This window comes from Pleurodeles waltl, chromosome 7 (genome assembly GCF_031143425.1).
Source record: "Pleurodeles waltl isolate 20211129_DDA chromosome 7, aPleWal1.hap1.20221129, whole genome shotgun sequence".
Taxonomy (NCBI): domain Eukaryota; kingdom Metazoa; phylum Chordata; class Amphibia; order Caudata; family Salamandridae; genus Pleurodeles; species Pleurodeles waltl.
Genome location: NC_090446.1, coordinates 83,353,182 through 83,376,262, shown reverse-complemented (window position 1 = coordinate 83,376,262; position 23,081 = coordinate 83,353,182). Strand labels below are relative to the sequence as shown.

The following is a 23,081-nucleotide window of genomic DNA, read 5'->3' as shown; positions in this document are numbered from 1 at the left end:
CATGCGAAAACAATTTAGAGAAAACATCAATTTAGAAAAATTCTACCTCAGTGAGAATCTTTATAAAACAGCGCAGTTGGTACCTAGAAGGAAAGGCACAAAATTGCCAGTCACATTCTCATAGCTACCTATCCAGGATGGATCTGCAAGAAGTCAGTCTTTGTCTCCAGGTCATCAAATGGGCAGCTACGGATCAGGCTCACAGAGTATGAGCCCAATATCAGCACCTCTGACAGCGTCTCCTGACGTCATCAGCTTTCTCCCCACAGATCTGATTCCTCACCCCTTGTCATGACTTTTTATTAGGGTCTCCCAGTTCATCCCACTAATTGCTAATTGGTCAATTGGTCCAAAGATATGACTCTAACCTATAGTTTTTATTTACCAAATCATATACTTATATTTCACAAAACGCTGATTGGTTCTTCTTACGATGAGGACATCATCCGGCTCTTCATGTATCAAAATTGTTGCACATGGTTCTCTAGTCAGTGCTTCCATTGTTCAAGTCCTGGGAAAGTACATTTAGCCTATACTTAACATAATTATTTCAAATTTTCGTCACCATTTCTTGTCCGTCTGTACATTGCAGAATGTTCTAGCTAAGCGACTTGAACTCTGAGCGGTTCAACGTCGCTGCCTCTAGTTACCAATCCTTTGCAAGGTGTTCGAATTCTCTGTGTTCAGAGCGAGCAAGGCCCAGTGAAACTAGGCCTCTGGTACGGCTAACTTAAACTATTGAATTAATACAAAACATAGGTTATACATCTTATTATGACACATTAGTACATTTTTCTCATGCATTTTCATTATTTCGCATATATTATGTTATTTTAGTACACATGGTGATCATACCGCGAGGGCACATTTTCAGACGCACACATTATTTTCTGTTATTAATTTCTGTATGCATTTTTAACAGTGTTAATGTCAGCCTGTTATTCATGCTCTGTTTTAGCACTTTATAAGCCCCTTTGCTACGGAAGCTACGCTTAAAGGTTTTGCTTGTGTGTTTACCGATCGGATTAAGTTCAGGAGTGGGTTTTGCAAATATGCCAGCCATAACCTGCTTGCTTCTTTTCGCGACTTTGATGTTAATGGCACTTATTTTTATGAACTTATAGCTGTTATTCATCTGCACCCGCACTTCACTAAAGGCTACAGATCAAATCAACTGGTAATCAGCACCTGAAGGCAATTTTTGTTTATTCTGCACTTGTGCACCTATTACTGTTTCTTCTATGATGTTTTAGCTCTCTGCCTTTTTAATACCCTGTTGTTATTCGTATTGTATATTGTGAAGGTTTTAATTAACCATACACAATAAAGCGTATAATGGACTGATAATAATGGACAGGTATGGGACCCCTAGTGTTTTTATTTACAGCCAATCACCATCAATACTGATCCAAGATGGCCGCCATTTTTACGCGCAGGATGTACAGTTAGATTGTACATATGAAAGCAGCACTTCCAGTCTAGTTTAGCCAGTTATTTGGTTTCATTCATACCCATGTAGAAGAGTCAGTCGCCACGATAACAAGTGAACTTTTTGTGATTTCTCAGTTTGGGTGTACGTAAAATAAAAGGAAAATGCTCAATTAGAAACAGGGACTGCAACTGAACGCGCGGTTTGTCAAAGTTATCTCTGGTACATACCCTAAACCTCGTTTATGTCGGAGACAGAAGACAACGGGAGAAGCCCAATCCAAAATGGCAAAAAAACGTCACATTAGAGCCAACCAGTGATACGATTAAAGCCCAAAAATTTCTGACCGATCTGTGTTGTAGGCAGAAAACTGCTCTGAGCGACGTGGAAGTAAACCAATCATCGGAGGGAAGGTGAGGTGACGCTGCCTCGTACTGGTGCTGTGAAAGTGACGTTTAAGCAATCCAATTAGCCTGGGGCGTTCCTTTCAAGTTGTCTGCGATTGGTTGCAGCGGGAGATTTGAAAACAGCGACAAGAGCTGCGAGAGCAGAGCTGGGGAAGGAATACGATCAGAGAGACAGGTTCGTAAAAGGGGGTTTAAAAATATAAGATTTCTTGTTCCTACACGTATCGAAAGAGCGGGTGCTTAATGCTAGTGTTCCTATCCATGCGAATTCTTCCTGTTTCGGACCAAGCCTTCTCGTTTTGCTTTAGCTTGACAAATATGTAGTTCTTCTTCTCTTTTTTTTTTTTTTTTTTTTTTTTTTTTTAAAACGTGTTCTCCTATAATATACATCATTAAAATGGAAATAGAGAGGCAGCTCTCACCATTTTGTTTTAAGGTCTTCCTGATATTTTTCCAAATAAGCAGGGACACTGTCCAATAGTGGTGTATCTACTAAGTAAGCTCAAAACTACGTTTGATACTTTAAGCTAGTCAGGCCTTTAAGTAGGCCAGGCCCTGCCAGTGCAGTTCTAAAAAGCAGGAGCTGACACGGGTCCCTATCTGGCTTTCCATTTTTGCCCTCACACTCAAGTGAGAAAACAAAACTAACCCTGCGGTACTTAACCCATCACTGCCTTTAATGTAGTTTAAAGAGACTTGTTATAGCTATTTCACAGTCTCCGCATTTGAGAACTGAAGCATTTCCAAAATTATATACAATGAAGCCATTGAGGTTATTTACTTATCCAATGCAACTAACGACCATTGACAAAACCAATAGTCCTGGCTCGCTGTGGGTGTAAGGTTACTTGTAGTGTGGCTCTGGATGCAATGACAGAAAGAAGCAGCAAAACATCAGTCGGACGGCATACTGTGCTAAGCACAGCATTTTAACTTGCATGTTTTTAAGCCACAATCACACCCGTGCTGGGTGTGATTATGGCTTAAAAACATGCAAGTTAAGGCCAGAATCCAGCCTGTTCTTGGCCAGGCACCGAGAGGGTCTTTGAGATAATCTATCTTGTGTTTTAGTAACTGGAATCAGCAGAGAGGACCCCATACGTTAATTCGACTAATACTTAGCTGTAATTCTTTTTTGCTCCAGCTGGCCCAAAGAACCATTTGTATGCCTTATCGAACCCGACCAGCACCCCCATTTGAGTAAGGGGTGATCCCTTTCTTGAACACAGTATGGATGCCCAAGAAAGCCGCCTTTCTATTACGTTGCCCATCACCGACATCTATGGACCTCTTGCCGCTGTCTGCATCTTAGAAACCTACCGTAGAGTAATGTACTTACTCGGAGGTTATCACGGGGATATTTCCATTTACTAATGCTAGAGTGGCTCTTCCACTGTACTCAAAAGCAGAAAATGCTTTTTGAAGGCCTTCCCTGGTACAACAACACAGTGCTCTATTCTGCATAATAGAGACCGACACCAGGGTTCACAGTGTATACCAATAATACGGTTATGACACAGTTCATTTTACCCATTCTCAACTTGTGGGTATAACATGTCATAAAATGTGAGACTGGAAACTTATTCCACAGTGATTTTAAGTATAGAACTTTGGGAGGCAATACCGTATGTACCATTGGGTGGTGTGTGTACTCATCCCTTTGAGCATGAGTTCCTTTGCCAGTTTTCTTCTCTTGTGCTCAACAAATGTCTTATGGGGCCATAATCTCTGCTCATTGAACCTGTCTGGAGTCTGTTTGTCGTTTTCCCTGCATGCGCTTTTTTTCCATTTCATGTAGTTTATGCCTTGCTTTGTGTTGCATTGGCTGTCTGTAGCAGGTGACTCTCGTAACCTCTCGGCTTATGCTTTTGATATGTTGTTCCTACGTAAATTCCTGGATTGCATGCAGGTAAGGGTGCACTCAAACGCCAGGCATTCGATTTAGTCACCAGGAGTGGAGTTGTGGGATAACTTGTTCCAGCTTTGCCATGTTGTCATAATCCAGAGGAAAAGGCACACCTTGTCCTTCTAGGCCCCTGCCATAGCGGAGCCTTTATTATCTAAATCGCTTGCTCTAGTGACTCAGTTGCACTGTCAAGTCAAGGCTAATTCCTTCCTAGGCCTAGTGGCCCCCATGCTGCCGTTGCAACGAAGGGTTGAGCAAAATAGACCTGGCCATGGGGCTGCACAAAGGGTGAGTTTATAGTCTCATTGGGTGCAGGTCCAGGGCCAAAGTGACATGTTTCTTTTTTTTGCCCAGAGCCTTTCAGAGGAGAAGAGCCTGGGGACTGTCAACTAACCGAGCCGTATTGACATAAGCCCTGACTTCGCTGCTGGTTTGAGCCCAGCACCCGCACTAAAGGGGATGATGTTGATGAGAAGAGTGCCACATAGTCAGCAACAGTTAACCTTTATAAGTGATGATAGCAACACAAAAGGATGATGGACGGAGGCCGGAAACTTTTCAAACACTCGCCCCAGTCACAGATCTGGGTTTAATGCATCGTTCTTTTGCTCACCCTGCCGCCCCAGTTTGGGACCCCACCTATATGCAAATCAGTCTTGACCTTGTTCCCCATAGGAACAGTCCAGCCTGAACTGCCAGGCCAGGTCCTCCCTGACCAGAAACAAGCATCCTGGGACAAAAAACTGATGCATTAAACCAAGATCTGTGACTGGGGGTGAATATTAGATTTTTTTCCGCATTCCGTCCATCATCTGTTGTTTTTGCATTAATTGCCCTAAATGGGAAGGGTATACCCAGACGTGGTCCCATGCTCACCGTGCCACTAGATTCAAGCTAGCCTTGCTGATGAGGGGGGATACCCCGAAGCCAGTCCTAGGATGCTTGTTTCTGGTCTAGGGAGGACCTAGTTTGGCAGTTTGGGCTGGATTGTTCCCATGGGGAGCAGGGTCAAGACTGATTTGCATATGGGTGGGTCCAAACTGGAATGGCGTAGCAAGTGAAAAAAACTGATGGATTAAACCCAGATCTGTGATTGGGAGTGAATGTTTGATTTGTTCCACATTCTGTCCATCTGTTGTTTTTGCATCTATATGTGATGAAGTGAAGAGGCATGCCTCACCCAGTGCTCATGAGTCCACTCTGAAGCAAAAAAAATCCAAGCAAGCTCCACCTTTAGTCCTCCTGACGCAGTTGTATTGAGAGGTGACGCTGGCAGAGGTGCACCGTACAAAGGAGAGTTTGACTTATTGACTTAATTGAGGAGCAGAATTTGACTATCTCTGGAACAGCAGTTAGTTTCTTCACAGTAAGTCTCCATTGTTTGCCCATCACTTGCACTGGCATATGTACCTCATTGCAGCCAGACAAGATTCATGTGATCTGTGCACCCATCTTAGCCTTCTATGGGTCTGGCTGAAAGTTGTGCCTCTGCTGTGCTCCATCCTTTCTTCAAACTCCTTTCTTGATGCTTTGAGCAGATAGTTGAAGTCCAGACGCTAGAAGTAATAGTCTTGTGTGTGTATTTTTTAAAATGTATTTCAGGCCAAAATGTCACACCACCAAAGAAACTAACCACTGCTCTTACATAACATTGAATGGCACCATTCTGGAAGCGAGCTGATGCCTGTGGAAGGGAGGGTGGGCATCTGTCATATACGTTGCCCCAAAGCCTGGTGGTAGAAGTGGGATGGGAAAGTGAATTGCGCCACAGCATGCCAGCAAAGGAACAGTATAGAGATAAGAGCTAGATGCTACTGTGAGGAGAGATACAGTTGCTTTATTGAGTCGACTGGAAGGCATTTAAATAGATAGATTCCTAGCCAAAATCTGCAATGATCCTTTTGCCTTTGTGCTGCTTTTTGGAGACCAGATCTATTCCTTGAAGTGCCCGACTGATTCTTGGGCAATTCAGGTGTTTGCTGTGGCAAAACATCCCTACAGTAGGTAAAGGACATCAACAAAAGACCAGGCTTCTTGGCTCCACACTATTTCGGTTCTGACATCAAGTAAGAGCCTACATCCAGGCTCTGGGAAGGAGTACATGATGCTGTAGTGTTCGTCGTAAATTTGATGTCCTCATCCTGTCCTCTAATGGCCTTATTAGCCATTGACGTGTAAATATTGACCAGAGGCCTGAGTGAAAAGAAGAATTTTGTGAGGTTTCCAGAGGCAGTGCCTTTTTTTAGGGGTATCAGTTAACCCAGCTGCATCTATTGTTCTCCCTCGCATTAATCCTGGTCTCATCATTCACATATTTTGTGCTTCTTTTAAGGGTATGGACATTGCTTTGTTCAGCTCGGAGGTCTAAAAGTGAATAATACAATGATATTTCTGTTTCTGGCTTTGACTCATGTTTGCCTAATGTGCATACACCAAAGGAGCGTCCGAGGTAACCATGTTCGAGAGTTGTTGGATGATGCTGTCTTTTGGAACTGCATAATGTAGGAATTGAGATCTTGCATGATGGTTGGTCTTTTGGGGTTAGAGGTTTTCAGGCGTTGCAAGTGTTATCAAGATTAATCAAAAGTATCCTTCAGAGTGCCTTGGATCTGTAATAAGCTGTCATATTCAAAGAGGTACACTCCAATAATAGCCCTTTAGTTGGGATCCTGACAGTGTGCAATTATTCAGTAATTTCAGTACTCAGTTAGTTGCTCTCTTTTACAAAAGGGTGTTTATTTCGCATGTAAGTAAATAGTTCCTAAAAAGTAAGATGGTTCCAGTAGGTGCTCGCACCTTCTGTGGCTAAGATGCGTCAGCAAGTGTTCTCATCTTAGAACTAGGGATTGAATTTCTGACCACACTGTACGTTTGTTCAAGTCAGTTCTTCAGGTCTTGGCAGGTGCTTGGTTCTTGGTGTTTCAGATTGAGCAGAATTTTCTCACAAGGGACAGAAAGGTTGGCCCAAAGATGCAGATGTGGGGATTCTGGACTCCTCTCTGGTTCTGGAACAACCTTCTGTACCACAGTCATAACAAGGGCCATAAAAAAAGGCGCAGCCACTAATATATATATATATCTATCTCAACCCCCAAATACTGGCTGCTCCTCCAGCAGCCACTATGGCGCATCCGATTTGGTTCGCCTTTGTGACCCCAGTATTTAGTCATCCATGCCTGGCAAAGTATTGAAAGATAATATCTAAAGCCTGCATCCAGTTAAACAAAAACTAGCAGGATTTGTTTCTAGAGAAAGGCACAGCAGAATGTGCATCCACCGTTACTCTTACAAGGCAAAGTGTTTTGTAGTCTCTTCATTAAGGAGCTCCTATTTTTCCTTGTATCATGACTCGTATGTACTTTTTGGTTTAAAATTCTAGATCCCTGGAGGGATACAGATGCGACACAGCACCACTGGCTACCTGCCACTATATAATACCAATTTATATGGTCTTTTTAGACTTCTCTGAACATCACATCGATTGTGATTAAGACTTGTATCTATGTAACATAGCAGTCTGACCATGTATGCATTGTTGCATGTTCCTGCAAACTTGGTGTAGGTATTCATGTCTGTTGCAAGTCAATTCACGTCTTGTGGGCATTTATGTTGGATTTAAGGGTTATTGCTGCACAGATTTTAAGTGTAGTGGGCATTAATCCTGATGCTGTGTACCCCATCCCAGAAGTTTGAGTTTACAATATTAATGTCGCCAGTGGGAAGGGGAGCAATATGCAACTTACAGAAGTGGCTAGTAAAACAGTGTGGGAGTTTGCAGTATGTGTTAGAGGTCTCATTTTTATTTGTTGCATGCCTGTAACCCTGCAGTCTCTTTTCAGGGCATTCAATACCACATCTGAAGAACAACTTTTCCTGCTGACTCGCTGTCCTGTCTAGAAAGCCATGGGCTCCGCTGGCAGCAAGCAGCCAATCACCCCAGCCAGACCTCTGCGCAACAAGCATCTCTCTCATGTGTCGGATCCTCGCTCCCCCACATCTGGCATCCCACGCACTCCTATAGAGGTATAGTGTGTGTGTTTGTTGAGGGTGGGAGAATAGGGTTTGCAGATGTCTGAACTAGGTAAAGCAAATTACTCTTTACTGTTAAAATGCATTGATGACCTCTCATTAACCCCTGAATGTTGTGAAGGTTTAGTGGTGATAGCCATCACCTTGAGACCCATAAGTATAAGGCGCTATACCAATGTAGTTAGTTCAGTGTTTTAGCCTTCACCCCTTAGGACAGCTTAGTAGTGGAATATTTTATCCTATACCCTATTTGTATCTGAGTTGTGCCTCACTTTAATCTGTACTTCAAATGTGTTGATGAAGGGGCATCTATCCCTGGTTCCATGTTTTAATCTTTGTCCACGGATGGTTTTAGGGAGTCCTGTTTTAATTCTTGGAGTCATTGCCCCTCTGCCTCCTGAATAATCAGACTTCCTCTGCGGTACAGGAACAGGACGCATGCCTCTTTTTCCAACAGTCCCATCCTAAAAACCCCATAGATTCGGTTTGTTAGTCTTTATTTACACTGTATGTTTTTGATTGCATATTTCTACTCCTTTTCCTTTTTGGCTGTCACCAGCAAGTGCTGGAAATGCACCACACCTTCCTGCTGCTCAGGCATGGGAAATGTCGCTGATATAGCACAAGTAGCATGTTCATGCTAAGAAAACACAAAAGCAAAGCATCTAAATGGGACCACCTCCTCCACTGATAATTCCAAGCATCCGTATCCTTGCCTTCAGATTCTTGGGATTCCTCTTGTGGAAGCCTCTCTCACAGTGACCAGCGGTCCCCGCAAACCACTTTCCCCTAGAGCATCTACTCAAGTAACTATTGCGAATTCCCTTCTATGGTATCCCCATCAAGATAGCCTCTGGTACCTTCCAGTCCTTGTGTAAGAAAGTAGTCAGTGGGATAAATGGCCTTCTCCTGAGTGTTGGAAAACTCTTTGAGGGTCATATAGTCTCGACATTGGTCTGCAGAAACTTCCCCTGGATTGACTGTGCTGCGTTCAGTTTCTGCATGGACTGTAGTCATGGTCTTGGGGATGTATGACTATTACTTGCACAACCAACTCATCCCCAGTCCTCTTCCTGGTTACTTTTATTCAGCTCGTTCATGAATTATGGGAAATAACCTCACCTCTTCTGAAGTGTTGCTGCATCTTTGCACTTTCAGGGAATTCCTGTCCTGGAAGCCTCTCCCAGGCCAAAGCCTCCTTCGCCATTGTAGATTCTAAGGAGGACCTCTACTGTGAAGAACAACGCAACAATGTACAGTGGATTTCAAACCAGCCAAATCCCATGTCTAAAAAAGGCTTCCTGACTGCATCTTGATGGCCATAATGTCTCCCAACTCTCTCTATAAGTACACTCCTGGTTTCCTCTACAGTACGGCAAAAGCCTCGCTCGTCTACCCTGATTGCAAAAAAGATTCATTCCACATACAGGAGCAGTATACACAGGCTCTTGACCTCTTTCCTAGTTGTTAATGTTTGTGCCTTTCAAAATGGAAAATGTCAGACTTCTATAGCATGTCTACTTTTCCCCATCCCTTTGATCCCTTCCACCTACCAGGGCATGGAATCTCAACCCAACTGTCGATGTGGAAGTTATCCAAAAGCTTTCCTGTACATTAGGCAGGCCAATACAGTTTTTCTATCTTTCATCTAGAAGATGTAAGAGCATGTAGGAGATTTGGCGGAAGAACCACGTCTCCTTCCTGAAGGAATTTGAAGAGTTGTCATAAGAACAGCTCTGTATCTTGTCTATGCTGAGCTGTCTTCTGCTCTTCTGTACACATTGACTTGTGGCATTCGAGTGGTAGACTCCGTGAAGAGATGGGCTGCTATTTCATCTTGGCTCGGGAGGTACAAGAACGATTTGTATAGCCCCACTGCCCCAAACCCACCGCGCTTAATGTCGCCTTATTGGATTTGTTTTCTGTCTTCTAAGCATCTGTCAGTTTTCAGAGTTCACGTCTTGTAAAGACGTGAGTTTTTTGCCACAAAGCATTTTAGATTTTCATCTAAAGGTGAACAAAGATGCGCCTCTTTACTTTTTCATCAACGGCTTCCCGGCAGGAAACCTCTAAAAAGATCTGAGTGAACTGTGGACGCTAAAGGTGTTACCTAAAGAACTAGACAATGTGTCTATTTTAAAGGTCCTGTCTGTTTGCTAAGCTGGCCGATAGTCATTTGTGCAACAAAGTTGTTATTCATTCATGTCAGGGTGTATCTCTGCATAAAGGTTCTTTTAACCAGTACACGTTTTGGGCCATTCTTTGTTTGTTCTAAACCTGTCCTCCCCACCACAAAGAAGATATGATCCGACTAGGATGTACTTTGCTTTCAGAAATGCGAATTCTGTATGCAGGTTTCAGGGAACATTTTGTCACCGGTCTTTACCATGCCAGCTGAGGGGCCTGCATCACTAACTGTTCCCAAGGGGACCGAGAAAATAGAATTGAATTATTAAATCGGCGTTGCACAGTCCACCATTTCCAGCTCTATGTTCCAGAAAGTCAGAGAGCAAGATCTTCATTACTTTTCACTCCAGAGTTTGCATGAGACATCACCACAACGCACCCCAGCTGCAGTATTTTCATATTGTCATCTTTCACTTCAACACAAAGTGGTCCAAAGGTGTTGCAAATTTCACCGGTACCAGCTTGATGTTGCCAAGAGATCTATTCAATATTTAGTACAGGATTGCAAAAAGATGTGAAATAAGAATGGCCCAACTGAGTTTAATGCATATACTATGTTTCTAGAATCAAGTGGGTGTAGTTTCTACCTAGTAGTTCAGGTCCCAACCTGCTGTTTCTATAGCTTGAATTTGTAATTGCTAACTTTACTTCAAGGTTTTTTTCATGCCTTTTGCTGGATGTAGCCATGATGATGAACTATACAGTGGCTTGCAGACAGGGTGCATGTCAGGAGCGGTTTCCATAAACTCCTAACACAGCTTTGTTCTATTAATGTGCATCTCTAAAATTGTATGTTGTGGACTCCTTTGTTATGACTATGGGACTGGTTTCTGTACCTATGTAGAACATTTTGCTGTGTGGCTGTGTCTCACTTTTTGTCCTTTGAAACATGTAACATTGAGTTTCAATTCCTTTTGTTTGCCTTTGAAAGGGCAGCAGGGCCCTTATGGGAGTAATTGTAGTGAGAGGGAAAGACTGAGTCAAATTAAGTGCAGCAGACTAGGAAATAGCGGGAACATTAGTACTGATTAGAGGTCTTTTATGGCCTTCAGTCTCCATTTTGATTACTTGTGAGCGCAAGGTGTGTAATGAAATCCGCTTAGTGTCAAAACTGGGCTTGTCTCTACAGTTCTTAATTGTATTATCCCTTAAAGAGGCCAATGAATGAGACAGAAAGGATAAATGAATCTCAAGGTTGACTCCTGCTTCTAGCTTGGTTCCCTAGAGTGAGGGCGGGGAACCCTTGCAATTAGAAGGCTTCCTCTGTTTTTGCCGTTCTGTCCTCATGGTCTGACTTTCTCTCACTGCACAGGTTGAGCAGTCCTCTGCCCGGGTGACCCCACAGGCAGTTGATGAAGATGCCCAGGAACCGGTTTGCCCGCGCACTGCTGACCCACGCTCACCCACCCATGGGATCCTCCGGACACCCTTAAAACCAACTGTAACAGGTAGGTATTATATTGTCCACTTCTTGTCCATTTCATTCCTCCATAGAGGATCAAAGGTGGGTTTTCACTGTCCTTGGTTGTGGGGTGGCTGAAGCATGTTCTCATTGTTCTTTTCTCTGTTGCAGAAGCCCTGCATAGCTTGGTCAAGCAACTCAGTCAAGCTTTCACTTATGAAGAGGGAGTCCGCCCGGGGATTGATCAAGAGACTACACAAGTGGCAGAGGAAGAGGCTGAGCAATCCTGGGCACCCTTGCTCAGGATGGAAGTTGAAAGTGGGAGGCTTGAGCAGGAGACTGAGATGGTGCAGCAGGCCCCAGACCACATGTTAGAAGCTGAAGAGAAGGCACCAGGCCAAGAACCCCTGAAGGCTCAAGTTGAGGAGACCGCTGCAACACTGGAGATTTCTGACAATGACTCAAGAACTCAAGTGAACGACATCTCGCCAGAAGAGGTAGAATTGGCCATGGGCCTATTGCGACTGGCTGACATAGGTCTGCCAGCGGAGGGCACTGAGCAAAAGGACTTACCAATCCTGGATCTGGGTTTACCAGTTCAGAACGTGGACCTCTTGAAGCAGGCAGACTCTGGACAACCAGTTGAAGAAGGTAGTTACAAAGTATCAAGAGAAGAGGAGATTGAATATGCCCTTGGCCTTTTGAGGCTCGCAGATGTGAGCAACACAGCTAAAGAAATGGGGCCTGAGGGTTCTCCAGATGAGGTGGCTGCACAGATTGAAGCCATATCCGAGATCCCCAAGAATTTCAGTGAGATGCCCAACACCCCAGCGGAACCTATTGTGGAACCTGATTGCATAAACGATGCAGAGAAGGAGTATCCTCAAGCAGGATGCTCGAGCAGCGTGCTATGTGATGTGGCACTGGAGGTCCGGGTTAAGTCTGAAGCCATGCCAAGAACACGTCTTCTGTCCTCGCCTGCCAGTAGACCTACCGGTGAGTTTGATTTCTGTGACCTGTGTCTCTTTGGTGCGGGATGAGAGAATGCGGTAACCTACTTCTTAAGCAAACACTAACTCAATCTGCCCAAATAATCCTTTTCTGCCACAGCAGTTGTTCAGAATCTGGTTTTAACAATGAAGATTTTGTGCTTAGTCTGGTGTCTCAGAATATTATGTCTTTGAGGCAGGAAATGCCACTTTAATTCAAATCAGATATCGCTCATTGGTGTTCTGCAGTGTTTTCCTACCATTTCAATAGGGCCATGAACAGCAGAACCCTTTAATTCAGGGTAAAAATCACCCAACTTGTTTTTCTAACCGAGGCCTAATGTTGCTCAGTTAAGCATAGGAGGCACATTGTGACAAATGTAACCATTGGATTCAAAATTGAAATAGGTAAAGAGATAATTAACTATTTTCCTTTTGATTGACAACTAACCATAAAAAAAATTCCACCATAAAAAAAGTACAACTCAGTCACCCTGCACATGGTGCTATGGTTGTTGTTTGGAAGCTGGCAGCTCAACATGCTTTGTATCAGTGGTATTCCAGTAATCCAATATGATCTCACCTGCTTTACCCAGTGGACCAGGTGTTTTTTCGCAAAATCTTTCCCCACATCCATCCCATTGTGGGCAAACTATGAACTTTACAATAGTACTTTTCTCAGTGGACTAGATGTGCACCAGTTTACAAATTCTCTTCTATATTCATTGTCTGGCTTTTTAAAACGGGTGCTTGGAGTTGCATATTTACATTTTAGCTTGCAAATATTCAGTTCCGCCCTAAATCTTCTGTTTCAGGTGCATGACAATATCTTCTTGGTTGTCTGTATGGCCAGGAATAGCACTGTGTGAATGGCACTATTCCACTCCACCCTGTTCAGAGTGATTCTAACTTTTCCCCAATTGAATGGGTTATATTCCTTCTGTTAAAGATATTTGGGGTTTAAGATTTTATCAATGGAAGTAAACCTGATTTTTGGTCCTGTCCTGTAGAAGAAATTAACTTTATCTTACAACAGTTTGGAGCTTCGCTTGGGCATATTCAGATTTAGAGCAGTGGTTAGATCAACCCTGGTGCTAGATAAGAGATTTGCAGGCATCTTCAACCATTACAATTCAAAGGAAGTCTCACTCGAGCCTTGAAAGGGAAAAGCTGTATTTATTCAAACAAGTCCTTCAAAGGCACAAGTAGAACCAGTGTCTTGTGAAATCGTGAGCTGTCTGGTTATTCGTGTGGAAGTTTACAATGATCAAAACAGCAGATGTGTGTTCATATTGGTGGATCTAGTTGAAGACAAGTTCTTATAGATGATGGTTGATCTGAATTTTCGAAATGTTTGAAAACAGATAACTTAAAACTCATTAGTTTTAGGTACAGTTGGGCAATCAACTTAATGTTGCCACAGCAATCTTCCAAGTTAAGCCTTTTAGTTGGCTTTTGATAGAAAGGTAAATAACTTGAATTATGATTGTTATTCTTGATTGACTCTTCCACGTTGGACGCTGCTTTGCTTGTTCCTACAGGTGTCAAGGCACTCCGGCAGAAGACACGAAAGGCAACTGGAAAAGTTCTTGCAGCACCAGGAGTCCACACACGGTCCCCTTTGAAGATACTTGGAGACGATAACTCCCCCAGCAACGTAACCCATAGACCGGTAAGAATCATCTTCAACTTGAAGTTGGAATCCACTGCTTGTGAGTTATTTGAAAACTAGTATGTTGTGTATGACCTAGACAAATTCTACCCTGCAGCCTGTGCAAATCATTTTCAAGAGACATCCTCTCCGACTCCCACCCCTCCACCCACCTCATATCTGCAGGTAGAAGGGGGAGCCTCTGAGATGGAAGACACCAAACCAGATTAAATAATTTTGTCACCGAAGTAATGTAGAAAACCTAGTACCAAGAGTGAAGACATAGTGAATGTTTATGGAATAGGTGTTCCAAGACCTATACACTGAGAAATTATCCCCGATATTCAATGTTCATAAGAAAACAGAGCATGCCAACAACACAAAAAAAAAAAATCTGCAATGCTGCATTGTGTATTCGTATTCAGAATCTCTCTAGGGCTTGAAATGCTGTTCTGCATGCGACCCAGACACTTGCTTCCTTCAGTATGGAGGAACTAAGACACATTTCTGGACTATATCTAGAATGTCCCAAAGAACAGGAAATCCAGTGAAACCTTGGCTGAATTGTTCCAATTCATGCAGATTTTGACTAAATGACAACAATCGCACCTGGCTATTTCCATTGCCACTGGCGTTCAGAATTGTGTGGGGGCTAGGAAGGATATGGAGATGAAGACTTTTGAGTCCAAATAAGGAAGAAGAGCATCCGAGTGACTGGCATAAATAGACCTGTGTACTAGATGGAAGAAGCAGACCAAGAAGATGGTGCTGAGGGGGACGTGGACTGACTGATTCATGAGATGTGAATCTTTAAGCATGGGTCAAGGTAATTGTGGAGCATAACATTAAAAACATTTAATTTCTCATCTTCAGCCCTGAGAGCTGTTAACATTGGACTAATATAGCTCTTGATGAATGATACAGTAACAATCTTTTTTGTGGATTTACTGACCATCTATCCTTTAAGGGGTATCATTCCCAGGGGTACACCATAGACCCAGTAGCTCTGAACTCCCAATTACGGCGCAGGTTGTAATGAGCACAAGAGGACCATGTTTTCATGCTTGATGGTAGAAGAAAACAACCACAACCAATTAGTCGAGTTGATCTAGCCTAGGTTGTGGCATAAGGCAGATTTGGGCTGTTTTTGAGAATTAAGGAGCGAGCTATCTGGAGAGAAATGGTGAAAGAAGGAAATCCATTGCTGGACACTCAGCAGGCGTGCCTAACAGTAGAAATACAGACATACCTACAGAAAGCAGCGGGTGACAGGCTGGTTAGAACATGGTATGCTACAGGCATGAACTTTGTAAAAAAGAGAAATAGCATCTGGAAACCAAACATTGGGTTGGGAGCTGGCCAGCCAATCTGAATACTCAGTTCGGCTAAGTGTATTATTAAAAGCCTACAAAGACAGCCCTCCGTGCTTGCCTGCTGATAATACCCCCCTGGTGTGCTGTGGGCAAGCACTGGCCTAAACTGGGAGCTTTGAGGCAGAATAAGCTGCCTCTCTTCTGGAAAACTGGGTAAAAAAAGCTTCTGTTTCCCTGCTTTCTCAGAATTTGTTCTTCTGAAACAATCAGTGCAAATTCCGCTCCTTGGGCTCTTTCCTCTTCTTTAGCTGAGAGAGAAGCTAATACAAAATAGAAAGTTTGTATATGCTTTGCTACTTTTCTTTGAATTGACTTCCCTAAAAGTAAGGGGGCGGGAGCCCAGGCAGTTGGCTGTACCCCGGCTCCTTCTGAAGTGGCAAAGAAAACGTGTGAGAATGGACTTTTTTTTTTTTGTCTCAAAAATGTAGGTGCAGGGCTGCTACTGCTCCGATTGGGTTCACTTGTTTGGTTAGCAGTGCTAATGGCACTATTGCCCTCACCTTCTGGGAAAGAATGACTGTTAAACTACCACCCCCACCACATCCTCTCACACCGCCCCTATTTCCACACACCTAGCTCCCCCAAACCCACCACCACTTTAAGGTATGCACCTTTTGTTCTGAACCCATGACTGTGATAAGGGTAAATTACAGCTATTGTTGCCCACAGGCCGAATAAATAACACTTCAATACTAGGTTTTGCCTCGTGAACATCCAGTGCATGGAAAGACTTAATCTGGAATGACCCATTGTTAACCCTTCACATTTTTAGCATGTGGGTATGACCTGGGTCTAAGCTGATAAGAAATTCATGCACATTCTCTGAACACAGAAGGATACCCCCTATTGACACCTTTGGGTGGTAGTGGGAGGGTATTCTAATTGTATGTTTGATTTACTTAGCAGGTGCCTCCAGGCTTGTTGTGAGGGCTGCCAAGTTTTGCTTGAGAAGAACGTTAGTTTATTTTCATTAAAGGTGTAAAAAGAGCAGCAGTCAGCTGTGAGAGGGTACTTGTTCTCATCTCGTGCTATTGACTCCTGGGGTGGTGCAGATTTGGGCCCATGATGAAATTTGAGGTGCCCCACGTTCCTTGATCAAAGTATCCGGTTACAAGTCAATCTGATAACTTGACAGTAGAATTTCTGATTCAGTCTACCGTAATGGTGGAGAAAATCCCAAATTGAAACCTCACTACACCACGTCCAGATATGACCTTCTGGATAAAGTGAAAACTTGCAGACTATTGAAGGAATATGGGCTCTGCTTCAGTGCAAAAGGTACTTAAAAGGCACGGTCTAAAGATCTCTGAGAGGGGCAGCACAAAAAGCACAAGTAGTCCCATGATGCATGCCGAAACATGTCTAAAGACCCCAAAGCACGCAGTGCTATCTGAACCTCCTGAAATAAGTGGGCGAGGTTACGGGGACCATTCATCCATGCTAAACCGATTTGGTAATTTAAGCAATTTATAAAGGCGTCGTTTCAGATGGGAGAATCAGGAGAATGTTTTGCCTTTTTGCTATCATAGTAGAAGGGTATCTCAATAGGTAATAAGTGCTATTAAGTTGCCTGCCTGTAGAATAAACCCTACTCTATAGTTCTCCTCGCTTCTTAGATAAGTTTGTGCTACACAATTACTGTAATGCACATACAGAATTGCAGACATAATAACAAAAGCTGCATACTCAGCAGGTACAAATCAATCCAGATCACGTTTTCTGAGGACATTAACCTGTGAAGTAGGGTTTGACACACTCATTGTTAAAAAGGATGTCCACATCCCCCACCCTTCAAATTCTATAAGGTTCAGAGAAGTCCTCTCTGCGTTTTCAGGTCAGCCTATTGTATGCACCTGGCACATATTTCAACCTATTTAAGGCTAATTACTATATGAAAACTGGTGGAGGATTATGCTAATTAGCATTCTGACCGTTTAGGCAGGTAAAGGTAAACTTAGTTACATTTCCTAAATATTTGCTAAAAATACAACTTCACAATTAAATTGGCTATTTAGTAACTTCTCAAAATAGTTTAATTCTTCTAGCTAAAATCATTCCCTAAATACAGCATTAGAATTTTAATCTGTACTCTCCTTTTCTACAAAGGACAGCTAAATCTGCCACAGTGAAAAATAGCTTTGGGTGCTAGTCACTGCAAGGACTTGTTAACATTACATTTCTACATGCCCTACTTTTAAATATCATGCACCCTGCCTCAGGGACTATAAGGCCCGCCTAGAGGTGACTTATTAATGTTTGAAAAACATGTGATACCTGTCAAAGGGGTTTATTTTGACAGGCCGAGTTGTACGTTTTGAAACTGCTACAGTCGGGCTACACAGGGTAGGCCATGTTTGCACTGTGACTGCAGTGATTGACACTGTATATGCTGCATTCCGCTAGTGGCATTGAACTTGCAGGCCCTGGGTTCATTTTGTACCATATACTCAGGACTTATAGGCAAGTTAAAAATACCAATTAGGAGTGTGTCAAAAAACGTTGTTAAAGTGGGGGAGCACAGGCACTTCAGTTCTGGTTGACAGAGTTAAAGTACACAATGTTCTAAAGCCAGAAAAAATGTAGGGTCGGTAAAAGGGAGAAACATTCGGGGAGACCAATCAGAAAAAGCAGATTCTTCTACACTTTACTAACATGCACATACAGATATGGTAATGCAGGGCTGATTTTACTTTCCAGAGTGCATATAACAATTTATCCAAAAGAAGGTAAGGATTCTAAATGCTCAGAGACCTTTCTTGGAGGTAACTCTAAGCACACTTCTGATGGTTGAATCAAAGTCATTTTTTCTGACCTGGGTGGGGTCTCCTGGGGTGAGCTAGCATGATCCCTGTTCAAGGGAGTCTCGTGACCATTGAGACATTTGTTAGTGCAAAGTAGGTTGCACTCTACAGGAAATGTTTGCTCAGTCTATACTGTTTTAAAGATGTTAATAGTTTGCCATTGTGTTCTCCTTTCAGGTGAAGAGGCACCCAATGCTGTCGGACAGTTCGAATGAGCGGCTGGAGTCCACTAACAGGCCCCTGAAGCTGGTCCGCGGCTGGGAGAATGTCCACGACAAGGAAAATGCGCAATACCCCATGGTGGACAATTAGGAATCGCTGTCATGTAGGGAAAGCAGATCTTGGGACATGTGACAGAAACCCATCCACCTCCTCCTACTGGGATTTGACTACCCTGTCCCCGAGGCCCAGCTGCTCCCCGCAGTAAACTAGCAACTGGATGCCATCTCTTGGCAGTCTTTGTGTTTTATTCATGGCAGTTTCAGTGCCTTGGGTGGCATCATGTGTTTGTCTTCTGTAAATAATACATCTGTTCTGTAAATAGTCCTTATGTCCTCTGCATCTGTGACTGGTGCACTGTCTCCTTTATTCGGTGCTGTAAACAGCCTGTCCCTCTGATCTTCTCCTGTCTTACATTGTCTCTTTCTAAATCACAAGATGTGTAGATATCTTAGTCACCTGTGTTCTGTGTATTCTTCCCACCCCCTCCTAAACCATTTCCCCCAGCAAACCAGCCTCTTCTCTCGACTGCTTGGTTAGCTGTCTTGATTCTGTGAGCTATCCTATCACTTGATTGTACAGACTGTTCTCCTTTCCAAAGTCCTTCTGTAAATTTACTTCTGTCTTTCTTACCCCTCTTCATCCTCCAGATTGTAAGTACCTGGCTTGCTCGATCACTTTATGTATAGTTTTCCAAGAGGGGGCACTTCATCTTAAGTGGTTGATCTATAACTTCTTTAAAAAAATAAAAAAATGTATGAATGAAACTGTTTTAGTAATAAAAATGTTAATGGAGAACCAAAATAAAAGTAATTTTACCCAAGCTACTAATTGTATTTGATGTTCACTTCGCAAGGTTGAAGCTGCATGAGGTGGTTGCAGGGCGCACACTCCCACTTCCCATTCGCCATCCGCTTTCGTGAGTGTTTCTTTGCGCATCCATGGTACCGACAGCAGCTGATGCGTGAATGGATTCTCCTTGTTTCTGACTTCCCTCACCATGCAACTGGTCCTGCACTCCAAAACCTGATGGAAGACCACCTAGAATGGAACAGTCGGGGAGCTACAGGTCGTACATCTGCTCATCTATTGAGGCTAGGCTTGGGGCCCCTTACTGCCCGCATTATAGGAGAGTCCTATGTGTATCTTAATCGGTTACTAAGGATTAGCAGCACTTTCTGATGTACAACTATCGAACTACGGAGCGGTGGCCGTAGACTCTGGGCATGGCAGTTTAGCGCAATCTGCCTGCATGACTGGGTCTAGCAGATGCAAGATCCGAATGAAACCCCGGAGACTTGGACAGTCCAGTCTCACTCACCACTCTAAGCCTAGCTTGGCTCCCTTTGTAAGCAAGAGCACCACTACTGCTCGGGGTATGCTCCTTTTTCCGGACCTCACAACATGACTGGCTCCGCTTATGCTGAGTGACGTAAATCACAAATTCCTAATGCAAAATGGCCATGCATGGTCATCCTTTGGCATAACACGTAGACTTGGGTTAAATAAGGCCAACTTTCCTCCTGCCCGCCTAAATTAACATCTTCATGGCAATGGCTCACCACCTCCGAACAGCGTCACCTACACGCCAACACTTAAGCTGAGGAACAGCCTCAGCCGTCAATGAACATACATCACAACAAACATCACCCACTCATACAGAGGTTCACAGCTGGAAATCCACAGTTCACAGTCCAAGTCCCCAAAGAGGATAAGTAATTGGAACCGGTGTACTAGGCTCTGCAGTCTATACCTAGAGTCACACTTACAGACCCACACGATGGACCAGATCTTTCCATGATGGGACCTGCATTCACGAACCTAAGGATATGACCCCTGATGCTTTGGGCATGCTCTCCAATCAGGATGCTGCGTCAGTATTGTGCCGCCACCACTGGGGTACTGAGATGTTTGAGAATGCAAAAAAGTGTGAGGGGCTAGTTTAACAGGTGGCAATGCCGATCAGCTGAAGGAGAAGTCTCGGAAAGCAGTTTCCCCATTTGTAACCTGTGGTTTGTGGGTAGTTTATTGTATAAAATCTTTTAAAAAAGCATTGAAAATGCCAATAGAACTTGCATAAGTGAAAGCTTTTGGCTTTGCCAATGCTTGCTTTTCTGTGAAGCTCTTCATGAGAATACATGTTTTAAAGCGGTATCTCCTTGCGTCCTTCCCCCCTACCTCTCTGTATGGCTTCTGTAAGGTGTTTTGTGGATTCAGCCGTCACTTTTTACCAGAAGCTGTGTTGGTTTTTGAAGCACATTATTATGCAGCAAGGTGTGGGTTTCGTTTAGAGTTTGCTTTTCACCGGGCGTGCTTCGCTAGCTGCCACAGCATGCCTTCCACTGGGACGATGGGCCTGTCATTTTGTTTTCACAGCTGCTAGGATTTGTAGGTCAACTAGGCCCTGAAGAGAGCGTGGTGTTCTCTTTAAACATATCGGCGAACATCCCTGGCCCGTCTGCTGCTTGAACAGGGGCCTGAGCTGAGAGAAACATAGATCAATTGTCCAAATGTGTTCTATTTCTGTTTGCTTTTAAACTTAACACTGGTAATGAAACGTGTTCCTCTAACACGAAAGAATGCACCTGAGCACACGTTTTATTTCTTTGGGAAATTGCATGTACTTTGCAGTCATTAACAGTTCAATTTACTTTTCTCCTGTAATGCCTTTCTGTTGATGCTTCTGTTCTGTAAGCAAGCACTGCTTTGATCACTTGTAATGTGCTTTCCAATATGAACAACACTTTAGCACAAGTTGGATAATGCCGTTACTTTCATTTTTTGTTTGAAAATTGAATAAAGTGTTGCTCTTCTGCTTTTAGTACAATAATCGCACGAATGCATATTGTTTTGTTTTCATAATGCTAGATTTTTCCCAATCCACACAAGGCTGCATGTTTTTGTTTTTTTTAATAAGGAATAACAGAATAAAATCTAGCTTTCCTAGTTGCCTTTGGACCCCTCATGTAAGTGTGATCGTGTTCTGTGTTTTTTTTTTTTTTTAAACAATCCCTGTTCTTAATAAACCCTCTTTGCCCCATGAATTAGATTATTAGAAACTCTATATAAAATGCTAAATTAAAAAGTAGGCAGCTGGTGATAATGGCTGCAGTAAACAGCATCTCAAGGGTGACATCTGCATGTTTAGTAGGTTGTATAGTTTTACCCAACGTGCCTTTACCACACTGATGCTTTTACCAAGCAAGGTAAGAATATTTAGGGTAAGTGTGTGTGTGTGTGTGTGTATGTATGTATATGTGTGTGTATATATATATATATATATATATATATATATATATATATATATATATACTACTACTAAATTGGTGGCAGGTTGGGCCTTCGAAATGCACCTGTCCCTAACTACCATGGAAGTATAAAAATCTATACGTTATACTATAGCCTGATATCTATGGCTACTGCGTGTGCACAAGTCACAGCACCTGCTACCACAAGGGTGATCCCAACGGGATTAAATACAAAAGATAAAGAGATAGTGCACCACTGGTGCACTATCTCTATATCGTGTGTGTGTTTTTAAGAAAAGTCAAGCTTGCTAAGTTCCATTTGTAGAGAACTAACAAACCAACGGAAAGATACACCTTTTGAGAATCAGAAAGGTTTGAAGATCCCTGATTTGCTGCTGGTGAGAGAGTTACAAGATTTAAAGAACAAAACCATGGGTATAGGAGCACCTTTCACGGAGGAGAAAATAATAAAGGCTATGGATTTACAAGTGTGGGAATCTTGAAACCCCATTCAAACCAGCCTTAACATTGTTACCCGTCCTACCCAGAAATTGTCACAGAAGAAATTATATCCCTCAGCTTATGTAGAGGAAAAATTGGTGAGAACAGATATGTATGGCAATACAATGCAACGATAAATAAACTGATGTCCAATAAAGACATTTTGGTACGGAATGCAGACAAGGGAGGAAACATTGATCTATGGCCATTGAGTATGTATACCAGGGGCCCACCGACAATTACAGGAACCTGGGCGTTATATTTGGAGTGATTGGTCAGAATGGGCGATGATAAAAAACATAACATCACAGTGAATTAATTGAATGTAGCAATAATGGATTACTGAGTCAAGAGGAATATCTCTTTTTGAGGAATGACCATCCTCAAATTCCGGTATTCTATATAATACCCAAGATCCATAGAAATGCGGAGCAGCCATCAAGAGGGCCAATTATTTTTTAAATTAATGGCCTGTTCGAGAACATGTCAAAATATGTAGATTACTTCCTCAAAGAACACATATGTAATTTATCTCATACATAAAGGACACTGGAGATTTTCTCAAAAGAATCTGTCATCCCATGGAACTGTGACTATAGTTTGACGTTAGATGTTGCCTTGTTGTACACGAGCATAAACCATGAAGATGGGCTAAGAGCAGTAGCACATTTCTCAAATATGCAATCATGCTACTTGATATGATTAAGTGGGGTCTTAATAATATATTTTTTTTCCTCTTTGCCAGCAAGCCACACAAACAGGTGTGTGGGATGGCGATGGGCACCTGCTTCGCCCCCAGCTATGCATGTTTGCATATGGGCTGGTGAGAGGAGCAGGTGGGGGGAGGCGACCACAGCACAGTATTTGGGGGAAATGTTGTGTGCTGGTTGAGATTTATAGATGTATTTGTGGTATGGTATGGTATGGTATGGCATGGCA

General features: G+C 43.0%; 1 protein-coding gene across 1 annotated transcript; it reads left to right on the top strand.

Moving 5' to 3' along the window:
- Nucleotides 1–1,839: 1,839 nt before the first annotated feature.
- Nucleotides 1,840–19,216, top strand: CDCA3 (cell division cycle associated 3). The gene is made up of 6 exons (XM_069243055.1): nucleotides 1,840–2,011; nucleotides 7,582–7,765; nucleotides 11,271–11,406; nucleotides 11,532–12,356; nucleotides 13,891–14,021; nucleotides 18,352–19,216. Exons 2-6 carry the CDS (start codon nucleotides 7,646–7,648, stop codon nucleotides 18,484–18,486), a joined length of 1,347 nt encoding a protein of 448 aa, XP_069099156.1. The 5' UTR covers nucleotides 1,840–2,011; nucleotides 7,582–7,645; the 3' UTR covers nucleotides 18,487–19,216.
- The last annotated feature ends 3,865 nt before the right edge of the window (nucleotides 19,217–23,081 follow it).

Excerpts from the sequence above, each read along its gene's own strand:
- CDCA3 (XM_069243055.1), top strand. The coding sequence starts at position 7,646 with ATGGGCTCCGCTGGCAGCAAGCAGCCAATCACCCCAGCCAGACCTCTG. Across the intron at positions 7,766-11,270 it reads TCCCACGCACTCCTATAGAG|GTTGAGCAGTCCTCTGCCCG; the intron begins GTATAGTGTGTG and ends CTCACTGCACAG. Across the intron at positions 11,407-11,531 it reads CTTAAAACCAACTGTAACAG|AAGCCCTGCATAGCTTGGTC; the intron begins GTAGGTATTATA and ends TCTCTGTTGCAG.